General features: G+C 41.6%; 1 protein-coding gene across 1 annotated transcript in view; it reads right to left on the bottom strand.

Annotated features, from left to right (window-relative positions):
• The window catches only part of LOC103638266 (kanadaptin), a 31,635-nt gene extending 22,208 nt beyond the window's left edge, over positions 1–9,427 (bottom strand). Inside the window, exons 1-5 of the mRNA XM_008661229.3 lie at positions 8,772–9,427; positions 7,846–7,931; positions 6,178–6,257; positions 5,434–5,489; positions 4,628–4,676 (exon numbers count right to left, since the gene is read on the bottom strand). Of these exons, the coding sequence (XP_008659451.1) occupies positions 4,628–4,676; positions 5,434–5,489; positions 6,178–6,257; positions 7,846–7,931; positions 8,772–9,253 (753 nt within the window). The 5' untranslated portion in view covers positions 9,254–9,427. The remainder of the gene's footprint in view (positions 1–4,627; positions 4,677–5,433; positions 5,490–6,177; positions 6,258–7,845; positions 7,932–8,771) is intronic.
• Between the last annotated feature and the right edge of the window lie 2,829 nt (positions 9,428–12,256).

Genomic DNA, 12,256 nt, shown 5'->3' with positions numbered 1-12,256 from the left:
ATGAAATTTTACGGAGGCACAACATATGTTCATATATAACCATAAAAAATGTTTGGATCATAAGATCTATAAGATGGTCGTGTTTCTTCCATTTCACGTTCACTTATTTATATGAGTTACATGTGAAATCACTATAAGTATCCAAGTTTCAACATAATCAGTACTTTACTTTATCATTTTCATATGAGGACTTGAGTTATCTTCGTATAAAATGTTTATTTGTTTTTGTAACTTATTTACAATTTTTTAGTGAAACTAAAATATTTTATGAATTTTTAATATTGCGGTGTTGGTTCTACAATGTTCTTGTAATTAGTAACTTTGAACTGCATGATGTCAAATTTATCGATTTCCTTTCCTACATTTGATCTATCATATACATGATTATGTATTGCTTAATTTATGTATTTGTTGGGTGGTTGGACAATTAATATCATCGGGACGAACTACCCGACAATTATCTGGTAACTACCCGAGTAGTATCTGTTATCCGTTTCTTACCCGCCCGGATTATTACCCGGTCCCGTCCTATATCCGTCCCAAATCTTAACTACCTGTATCTGGTCCCGTATCCGAGATAAATACATTAGGGTAGGATACGGGATGACCCTGTATCCATCCCGTTTTCATCCCTAGGCAGCTCCATTGCCTGGTGTCTAAGTAGTTTTTAGTGTGGTTTCCATGGACATTTTTATTTATGCTTGCTGCTAGCCCCGTAAGGGGCTTGTATTTTCTTGTCTTATTTAGACCGTTTTCTTCTACTCAATATAATTTCCAAGGCGCAGTTCCCCTGAGCTTTCGAGAGAGAAAAAATGGCCAAGCTGGTGCAGGCCGGTACACACCAGTACACCACACACATGCACCTTGTTTTCAAGTCATCGACTAGTCGTCGGGTCGGCCCTGGGATCTCGACTAGTGAGGTCGGCTCGACTTTTCTGGCAAGTCGGGCGACTTGCCAACGACTGGAAATTCTCAATCGACTAGTCGTCGACTTGGTCTGGCAAGTCAGCCGACTTGTGTCCCAGTTCGGCCCAAGCAGCCCAAAGGCCCATTGTACAACATAAACCCATAGATTCATTATTTAACACAGATTCATAACCAAAAAAGGAACAGATTGGAGTACCAAAGGTTAAACAATTTGGTTTATATCCAATACAATAGAAAGATGGCAGCTAGGTTCCAAAGATTGCGTGAAGAGGGAAATATTGGTAACCCTTTAATTTTAGAGGATTTCCAATGGGACAATGAGTGGGTGGACAATCAAAATGAAACAGTTAGAGAAGGGGATGATCTTGCATGGGCTCATGTGGATGATGCAATCGGTGCTTCCAGTTCACTTCAAGGTCGCAACTTCCCAAGAAGAGCCGGATATGAGTCTGTTTATTCAATGTGTTGTCAAGCTGCTGCTAAACAGGAGGAGAGAGTTATGGAAGAGGAAGAGCAAGACAACGAGGGCAATGAACAAGATGATGAAGAGTACATGCCTAATGATGATGAAGTGGATGACTTTGGTGAATCCCCACATAGCAGTCCAACTAAACCTGGTGCTGGTGGTGAAGAAAATGCAATGGATAATCTTGATTTGGGAGATATTTAGGGTATCTAGTATCTATCTAGCTGTAGCAGCAGCTTAGCTATCTAATGGAGCTTATTTCCTTTCAAGTTTGAACTATATTTTGTTGCTATTTGATTTCCAATTTGAACTATATGTCTATATATGGCTGTTATGACTTATGAGTTTATGACTTATCACTTATGTGGCTGATTTGGTTCAGTTTGAGGCTTCAAATGAGGTAAGACTTGCTGTTTATTTCAGTTTCGTTCAATTTCAGGCTTCAAATGAGGTAAAACATGCCCTTTCTTCATATATAAATGCTATATTGTCTATATGAAGCCATTATATAGGCAAAACAACCACTATAATGGCAAGTCGACAACTAGTCGACTGACTTATCGACTAGTCACCAAGTCGGTACATTGTCGACTCGACTCGACTTATCGACTTGAAAACCTTGCACATGCATCTAAGCCGGTATACACGCACGTACGAGATGTCGTTGCGCTGGTAGAGTGGAGCGGAGATGGTCGGTCTGCCCACTTGTATCTTAAAGGATGGGTCGGTTCTTAGTGGGCTATAAAAAATAGAGTGACTGATTTCGGATATCCATGGGGAACCCGCGGGTAGGAGGTAAAACTGGTACCCGACCCGATTTTATCATGGATCGGGTACGGGCGAGACCCGCGGGTCAAATTTTGTGCCCGAACCCGAACTCGTGGGTAAAAATGCCATCCCTACTGGTGAGCAATGCCAACGCACTCGCGGGCGATATCCTGCAGCTCGATGGTGACGGTGTCGAGGATCCAGGAGGACTAAGTTGTCCATTTGGTGCCAAGATAGGAGTGTCAGTGAGGACATGGTCATCGAGGGTGTAGTGTTACAAGGTAAGCAGGACAAGGTCACACCAGCGAGCGTAGGTGGAGGTTGGGTCGAGGAGGATAGGAACCAACAATCGAATGTTCTGGACATCAACCGCCTAAGCGTGGAGGTTGGCTATGATAGTTGCCTCGTACGCCTAGGAAACCTCGATATCTTGATATCATCAGACTTGAGGAAGGGGTCGGTGACCCACCCTCGAGCTATTCCTCGACCTCAGTAAGCTGGCGTGCAAGGGCATCAATGGTGGCACGCTCATGCTCCCAGGAGAGAGCAACGGCACAACAGACTTGGTTGCGGCGATGGCAACAGCAAGGGCTAAGTGGACGGCAATAACATCATCAGGGGGAAGCAGCCCGCATCAGCGCTAGGCAAGGCCAGGGTGCCATCGAGCCAGAGAAGGAGGGGGCTGCGACGATGGTGCTAAGAAACAGCCACACAAACGCCAGTTGTGCACGTGCCCACGGTGGCTATGGTCAGGGCAGCGCCGACTGAAGACAAGCACGCCAGACATGACGAAGGCCTAAGAGGGGGCAGCGCGCCAGCCAGAGAGAGGAGGCGGCAATGCCGGAGGACGAGGGGGCACACGGCCATGGTGTCGGCGGCGGCGGCGGCAATGCTCCAAGGAGAGCCTATCTTAGGATGCCATGATAGAGGAAAGAATCCAATACACTGCAGCTATAGGAGATAGGGTTACATAACCTTGGGTTACAACCCTAATGGGCCTCTTGGGTTGGGCTAGGCCCAATACGCACTAACAATCTAACACAAACACTGCTCGAAAGAACCTAAAAAAAGTGGTGAAATCCAAAGGCAAACAAATCATATAGCATTTGTTTTTCTAATTTAGCATTGAATAAATCAATATGATATCAGAAGTATAACCCAATGATTTCAAGTCGTCTGACTAATCGCGATTAATCGCGATAAGTCGGGCTGGTCGGCAATTAGGACACGATTTGTTGGACGACTCGACTAGAAGACCTAGTCATCCTGGTCGTCCGACTAATCGTCGACTAGGGCGACTAGTCGTCCGAGTTATGTGTCCTGGTCGTCCAGGCTAGGGTTTAGTTATTGGGCCTTTTTTAGCCCATCTACAGTCTAATTTAGAGTACCCTCTCCTCTCCTATTCTAACCTAGCCACCAACAGTCTCCAACCTGCACGTCTCCTCTCCTCTCTTGGCACCGCCCCTGCAGTCCTGGACTCCTGATTGCTGGCGGCTACAGCACCCTGCGTCCCCTGCCCCTTCTCCTGCAGTCCTGCTCACCTGCTGCACTGTTGCAGTCTCCAACCGGCGGTGGCTGCGAACCAGTGACGAGATGAGCACGTCATCTGAAGGTTCCTCCTGCTCCCCCCACTTCTCCCCCTTCTCTGTACTCCATTATGGGATGTCACATGTCACATATCAGGTTAAGGTAAGTCACAAATCACAATGAAGCAATATGTTACTTTGTTTATCCTAGTTGTTTGTTCTAATTTATATAATGTATACATGTATATTTATATATATACCTATATAAGTATAACTACTAGTCTAGGACGACCAGGGACCGACTTGGGGTCGACTAGTCGCCCTAGTCGTCGCCTGGTCGGTCCCAGGGTTCGACCAGGCGACTAGGCGACTTGAAATCATTGGTATAACCAAATAAAAAGTGGAACATGATGTGTTTACTCTTGTTTGCTTTTTCATCTAAACTTAACCTCATTATACTAATATAATATAACTAATATATTTGTGTCATTTTTATTGTTTTGTTTATTTTACTTATTATTGTGTAGGGTTTTGAAGGGCGGGCCTAGTGCAGCAGTAGAGTCTACCGTCTGTAACCAGAAGGTCCCAAGTTCGAGCCCCAGCCTCTGCATATTATGCGGGTAAAGCTTGACGCTTAAAGATACCCTTCCCTAGACCCCGCACACTGCGGGAAGCCTACGGCGCTGGGTACGCCCCTTTTTATTATTGTGTAGGCTTTGTATCTAGCCTAGACCAACTTGCTTGGGAATAAAGGACTTCGTTGTTGATGCAACATGGTAGAAATAGATAGCAACAGGCTGACTTGTTGCATTGTCGAATCATTCTGTGTGATTATGGAGGAACTGTAGTACTCGCCTCAACATGCAAGTCGGGATAGATACTTAAAGAAATGACAAAATTTAAGAGTGGTAGATGAGTTGATTGAGCTTTAGAATCTTACTGGAGGCATTAGCTCAGATGGTCCTTGAAAAATGTACAGCCGTGATGATCTAATTAATACATAGAACTAAGTGAGTCCCAAGAAGTGAGAAAAAGGACATGAGATCAATAGTAAACAGGCTCCCAAAAGGTACAATCTTGTAATCATCGAAGGAAAGCAAATTTAACTTAATACAAGAACTAACAGAGACAAGACACGAAATTACAGATAAAAGTGGCATTTTTATTTTACCAACATTATATCCTTCTGCAATCTTTCTTACTTTCTATTTACATTTGAAGAACAATTGTCAAGTCTATAATCCAGTCCTAGTTTATAGAATCTAATATGCATATTGTGTAAAGCATAAGCACAGTAAACCCTAGTTATTTTTTCTTGTGTAAGCAAGAATATCATTGAATCTAGAACTCAAGAACATAAAATATACAACACACCCAAAACTCACACAAACACACAACAATAAACACTAGTAAAACAAAAGGAAATGGTGAAGTTATGAAGCATTAGCCACAAGGATATAAAAACTGTTTAACGTTAGTATATCAAACAACCAATGCCTGCTATGTGTATTGATTTGACCAGAGACTGTGCTTAACTCTGAAATAAGAACGGTATGCAACCAAGTTGTCTATATGCAGACATAAGAAGCCCTAGAGAGATAGCATTGGGAATAAATGAACACCACAGTGCTGCAATTTACGAAGGAACTTCTGGATATGAAATGGAAGATAAAGAAAAAATAGAAACAAGATCTCTAGAATTGAACACAAGGAATGGACGAATAGTTAGTTAACAAGCTTACTTACTGCCCAAATCGAATTACATCTCCAACATGAATCTCTGTGTACAGCTTCTTCTTGATCTGCTAGTTCAGTACATGTCATCAAAAAGTATAATAAGACAATAAACAGGGAAGTCCAATAACTTGAAACAATAGATAGAAACAAAGGCCAGCCAAATAAAGATTCTAAAAGGTTAACTTTAAGAGATTACTCATTACAGCTTTAGCATTGCAGATACTATTCAACAACCCTTGTGTGACTCAAAGAAGTAAAAAGTACGAGAGCAAATGAACGTGACAAATTAATCTGATGTTACCTTTTCAAAAAAGATATGGGATGTATGGGCATAAAACAAAGCATCTCATACAAATGGTTTAATTTTTTTGTAAGGTTATAAATGTCGCAAATTTACAGTGCAAATTGGCAGTGCAGACCTAGTGCCAAAGGCACCCACATGAGTGGGACCTAGGAAGGAATAAAACAAGGCAAGCCTTCTCCTCGTAAATACAGAGAGTCTGCTTTGATCCCACACCCTAGTGTCTCGGTGGAACAGCTCTCACCACTACACCGGGTCTGCCCTTCTTAAATTGGCAGTGCAACATCATAAATATATAGTACAGCAACATATGAGTACAGGTATAATACCAACACAAATCACACTGCTTTATGATTAAAAAAACAAGGTGAAATGACAGAATGCATCAATGTCGTTTCATTGTGTAAAGTATAAAAATATTAAAACCAGATTTTATTCAGAATACATATTACCAGATTTTTATTGATAAAGGATCCATGTGTGCTTCCAAGATCAAAAAGGAAAACCTTCCCATCATTTCTGAACTGCAAAACTAATAAAATGACATAAAAGTGATTCATAAGTGGGCTGCTTAGGAACCAAAAAATCCATTGTGAGTTGTGACAAAATCCATATATTTATAAACATCAAGATAAGAGGAATATTGCCCATAAAGAGAGCATTTCAAGTAACATTTTTTTATACAAGGGAAATATACTAGAAACACTTAATTAAGGAAGAAATCAATTGCACAACAGTGTTAAACCAGTCTACCAAGTTTTTCTTTTACATTGCTTCCTAAAATATAGGGATAGTGTCATAGTGACATCCATATGTTATAGCGTCTTAAGTAAATGCTAGATCCTCGAGAAATAACATGGTGTTGTTCATAACACATGTTAAGTATCATAACAAAGAAAACTTAAATTGCTACTTTGCCTTATGTTGTCAGTGTCAGCCATCACTAGTTGAGATTTAATCAATAGCATGTGCAGGCCAGCTACTGGGACGAGGCGGCGGCTAGGAGTCATGAGTAGAAAGTTGCAGGCCTGCACTGTGTGAGAGGGAAGGATAGAGAGACATGGGCGGAAGGATAGAGAGACATGGGCAGATGCAGCATGATTCCTGGGTATTCCCAGGAATACCCAACTTATTCTGCAAAATACTATGTAAACATAGTTTTATGTTTTTTTATCGAAATGATTTTTTAGTTCTTGAGCAGCCCATTAAACTCTAGCTACTTCTTTTTTCTAGTACTGCACTTTGCATTAGCATGTTCACCGTCTTCTTGCTTATGAGGTAGCCCATATCAATAACCTTGTCACAATATGATATATGGCTTTATGTGTGTTTGGAAGCTATCATCCACTTACCCAGCCAATGTACTGGCTAGCCAAGCATTGGTGAAGGATTTGGTTGGCTAAGTGTAGCTGTGTGCCAGTGTTTTTCTCATCTTGCGTGGGCATGCTATTATTTAGTGTTGATCCAAAAGAACACGCTACCAGACGCAAATAGGTTGGACAAGCTAGCGCCAACATCCAAACACGCTCATATCTCTTTGATTCTCGAGTCTTGTCGCTCATCATCTCTTTTAGCCCTCATCTCCTCAACTCCTCAAATGATCCAAACCTTAGGTTAGGCATGCTGTCGGCACAGAGTATAAGAATACCAATTCTTGAGCAAGGCGAGTAGTGCTAGCATCCAACATGCTGAAAGGCTATGCACACACAAATAGACATGCAACAACCAATTGCTATTTTCATGTAGATGGGGTTTTGAAAAATGAAGAACAAATTGATTAAACAATTATTTATCCAAACCACCAGTGATATCTATAGGGAATACCCAACTTAAAAAGTTCTGGCTCCACCACTGGAGAGAGAGGGAGGGGGAGAGAGAGAGGTCAAGGAGAAGAAAATCAGGGCAAGTAGCAGATTGATGGAGGAGGAAGAAAATGGCTGCTGGCTTGTAGGCTTGGATGGATGGTTTCACAATGTTAGCTGCTAGCAATAGGATGCTGTTTTCATGTAATGGTTCATTTCAAAAACACCATTTTATAAGTGCTGTAACCAAATTTTCCTTTTGCAAACTATGGCGAAGTCAAGACTGTCAGGCTGATAAAGAGAATGGCTAAAACGTACCAGCATGGAATCGAGAAATGGTTGGATGCTCCAATACAAAATCGCACAGATCAATTCGACCAAACATGTAAGCTCCTTTCTTGGACCTGCAACATATGTGTAATACAGGTCATTCCACCAATTCTAATCTTGGTAATGCCAACAAACAACATGACTTATATATCAGCAGCAACAGCCAAAGCAGTGAACAAAAAAAAGGGTAAGAAACCTTAACGCTCATTTGGATACTGAGGGTTAACTCATTTCACACAACTAAACAACTTAGAGCTGATTTGGTGACCAGGGATCACGAGGGGAACTATAAGGGAGAAATCCTTAACGCTCATTTGGGTACTGAGGGTTAACTCATTTCACACAACTAAACAACAACTTATGGCTGATTTGGTGACCAGGGATCACGAGGGGATCTATGAGGGAGAAATCCTTAACGCTCATTTGGGTATTGAGGGTTAACTCATTTCAAAATAGTAAGGGGATTCCTCTCCTATGTATCCCCTCGTGATCCTGGTCAACAAACCAGCCCTTAGGGGCTATTTGGTTCCCACCTCCTAAACTTTAGTGACTAAAAGTTTAGTCACTTTTAGTTTCTGAACTGCCAAACAGCTCCAGTGTAGAGCTGTAGTTTATAATATCAATTTAACTAGTTTTAAAAATATTTTTTATTTAAATAATAAACAAAATGACTTATTTAAATGTTTTCTAAAGGCTTACAACTCCAGCTTCTAAAGGCTTACAACTCTGCTCCAACAACTCCACCAAATTTACTGTAGCTATCCCAAACAGGGCCCAAATAGAAACTCTAGAGACTAAAGTTCAGGCACTTAAAGTTTAGGAGGGTGACTAAGGAACCAAACACCTTAATCACGAAATAAAAATATCATTAAATTAACAAAGAACTGATGAAAGGATGGGAATTGCAAACTCACACGTCAAGCTGATCAACGATCGTCCCGTCCTTGAGCACCTCAAGGAAGAAGGGTTGGCTCGGCGCGGTGCTCCACTCGGGAATGGCGTACGGCGCGCGAGCCCTCTGCCGCTCCACCGGCGACGCGGCCGCTTCCTCCATCACGTTGTTGCCGGAGGAGGCCCCGCTGCTGTTGGGCGCCTCCTTCGCTGACGAACCGCTCACGCTCGGGCTCGGGACAGCGCCTCCCTCAGCCTCTGCCGCCTTCGCTTCCATCTGCGGTGCCGGTGGGGCGGGTTTTTGAGGCGGAGGCGGAGGCATCGAGGAGGATGTGCTAGGGTTAGCGCGACCGTTCACCTCCGCTGAAGACAAGTCGGGCTCGGACGCCGCCTCCGGCCGTGCCGTCGGCGGCGAGGGGTTTGGGAGCGGAGAAGGTGGCATGGAGGCGGATGACGAAAAGGAATTAGGGTTACGCGGCGGAGGCGGTGGCATGGAAGGGTTCATGGCTGCGGCAGAAGCGGGGCTAGGACAGCAGACGGGTAGACGGCGGCGAGGTGCGAGTGGAGAGGGAGAGGTGAGTTGCGAGCGAGAGCGAGATCAAAGTCGAACAAAGCAATCTTCGCCCTTGGTTTTCAGTGTTTCGTAAGAACTCAGTATAGTTCGTGTAATATAGAGATGTGTTTAGTTTTTATGGGCTAATGTTTAGTGTTTATATTTTATTCTATTTTATTATCTAAATTATTAAATATAAAAAAATAGTTTTTGTATTTGACAATTTAGATACTAAAATAGAATAAAATGAATGGACAAAAAATTAGTCCCTAGAAACAAAATATCTCCTAAGTATTAAATAAAATTTAATCTCATCTTTTAATTATTCATGTATAGTTAGTTTTATAATTAGATTATATTTCATAATCATAATTACCATTCAAACTTTTTGATGTGATTGTGACTCTTGAGTGAAACCATATGTAGCCACTTGAGTGAAACCATATGTAGCCAATGGGTCGTGTTGTGCTCGTCCGTCGATAAATAGCGAGTTGTGTCATGTCCGTCCGTGGGTAGAAGTCTAAGTCCAAGCACGACCGGCTAGTTTTAAACGTGTCGTGTTGGGCTATCGTGCCGTGTCGTGCTACCATGCTGGGCAGCTCAAGACCCGCGTTGTAACAGAGCTCAAAAAATAAAGCTTCTATCTATTTATATGTAACCAATGGGTCGTGTCGTGCCGGCATGGACCGAGTATGGGCTGTGCCGATTTAATCGGGCCATGGTACGACACGGAAAAATAGTGAGTCGTGTCGTGATCATCTGTGGCCCAAAATCTAAGCCCAAACACGGTCCAACTAGTTTAAAACGGGTCGTGTCGGACTATTGTGGTGTGTCGTGCTATCGTACCGGGCGGTCCAAGACCCGCTTTGTAACAAAGCTCGAAAATAACTTAAAATTTACTAGGTATATGCCCGTGCGTTGCTACGGAATCAATATAATAAAATACAATAATTTTGGTATATCAATGTATGTTATCAAATTAATTTTGTAACAACGCACAAACATATACCTCTCAAGATGATATTCTATATCAACAAGTTACCTTAGCGAAGAACATTCATTTCAGAGATAAAGCTCTAATACTTCAGTTAGCATACTAAACATTAGATCTATCTAGTCCATGCTCACTTGTTGCATCTCCCCCATCAAAGAACCTTGGACCCTCTAAGAATATGTGAAACCATTGCTTCCCTGTCTGGAAGTCGCTTTGCCTGCAGTAGTTAAGAATGAGAACAGTCTTTCATCTTGTACACCATGATTGAAGATGGTCGCATGTGATCTAAAACTGATATAATTGAGATGTTAAAAGCATTCTCTTTTCATAAAGAAACCTGAATATTTCAGATCAGAAGTAACGTTGCAAGTGACCTCGAGTCAGCTTGGATTGCTGAATATTCCACAGATTCATCAACCAAAATTAGGATATGCATTTTGCTTTCAAGCGTCAATAAAAAAGAGATGCACGAATCTACATTGCAGATTACACACCGATGAGTTGACCGAACCAAGCTATTTTAAGTCTGAGATCAGTAAACTGAAAAAGCATGCACGAATCAGCATTGCAAGAGAAGACAGAAGAACTGTTTAGGTTCAAACAATAGAAAGTAAGTCTAGTAATAACCAAATATATTTTTACAAACATCATACAATGCTTCCTCAGAAAACAAGATTTACAATGAAGTATTTTGAACATATTAAATACCTTTGTTGTTAGAGTCCAGGTTTCGAATGAAATTAATAGAAGTTGCCCTCTGAAATTGTTAAATTGTGATTCCTATCGAATATCCTGCATTCAGAACCTAGATTTGTACCTAGTGAGTGTGTTCATGGCTACAGAGGCTAAATGAGCACAATTCACTGAAAGGTATATTTTTTATTTTCTACTTATGTGATTTTCATTAACCAGAGATTGAAGGTTGTTTGTTCTGAATTGTTTTAGTACACCTACAAGTGTGTATCACGCCGCTGTAGAGTCTCCCCTGCCATAGCGGCCAGAGAGAAGGGAGCCACCGCCGGTGCGGGCACGCACGCATCCACTGGGGAAGCGCCATAGCGGCCAGAGAGAAGGGAGCCATCGCCGGTGTGGGCACGCACGCATCCACTGGGGAAGCGCTCGTGGGGAGTTCTGAATAGTTATGCAATGAGTCATCTTGTATTTCAGATTTCTCGCTGGCCAAAGAATGACAAGAGATAGTATTTTTGTTAGGTTTATTGAACTTATTTTGGAAAGTGAACACAAGAAAAACAAAATATTGTGTTTAGCATCTTATACGCAACATCCCTTCATAAGTTTTAAATATGTATACCTCACTCCTAAAAGGCATCGAAGTCATTTTTGAGGAAAGTGCATTGATAGTACCATAATTTTTGCACTTTTCTAACTATAGCAATGGAACTTATGAACTACTTGCTAGTTAACTTTTCAGGTTTGGAAAAAAATATTGGACACCTTTGAAGTGTGACCATCATATCCATGAAGCATGAACTATAGAAATAGGGGATGTCTACTTTGCAACCTGAAAATAAAACACAAATAAGCACTAAAGAATTATGCAATTATGTAAAATAATGTAAAATCCAGTTACAAAAAATCACTGAGCATGCAGTTTTGGTAAATCAAAATTGACTCCAAATGTTACTAAAATAGGGAACCCACTGAGTATGCAGTTTTGGTAAATCAAATTGACTCCCCTGCAACGCTAACCCATCAGTGAATCAATTAGAAAATTTGAGTAACTAAATTCAGAGCGTCTCTGAAAATTCAAGTACCTAAATTGTGCATTAAAACTTAAATAAACATGAATACACTATGTGATAATGGAAGATGCAATAGTCTAATTAGTTTACAATTTCATATACTACAACATACAGGGATTAGAAAACATAACCCAATTGGTGGTACTACTCAAATTGTCGGGTGGCCTGGGTACTGCAAAACAAGATGCCATGGATGAC

Source organism: Zea mays, chromosome 9 (assembly GCF_902167145.1).
Source record: "Zea mays cultivar B73 chromosome 9, Zm-B73-REFERENCE-NAM-5.0, whole genome shotgun sequence".
Classification (NCBI taxonomy): domain Eukaryota; kingdom Viridiplantae; phylum Streptophyta; class Magnoliopsida; order Poales; family Poaceae; genus Zea; species Zea mays.
The sequence above is the reverse complement of the archived record's forward strand: the minus strand, read 5'-3'. Positions and strand labels throughout refer to the sequence as shown.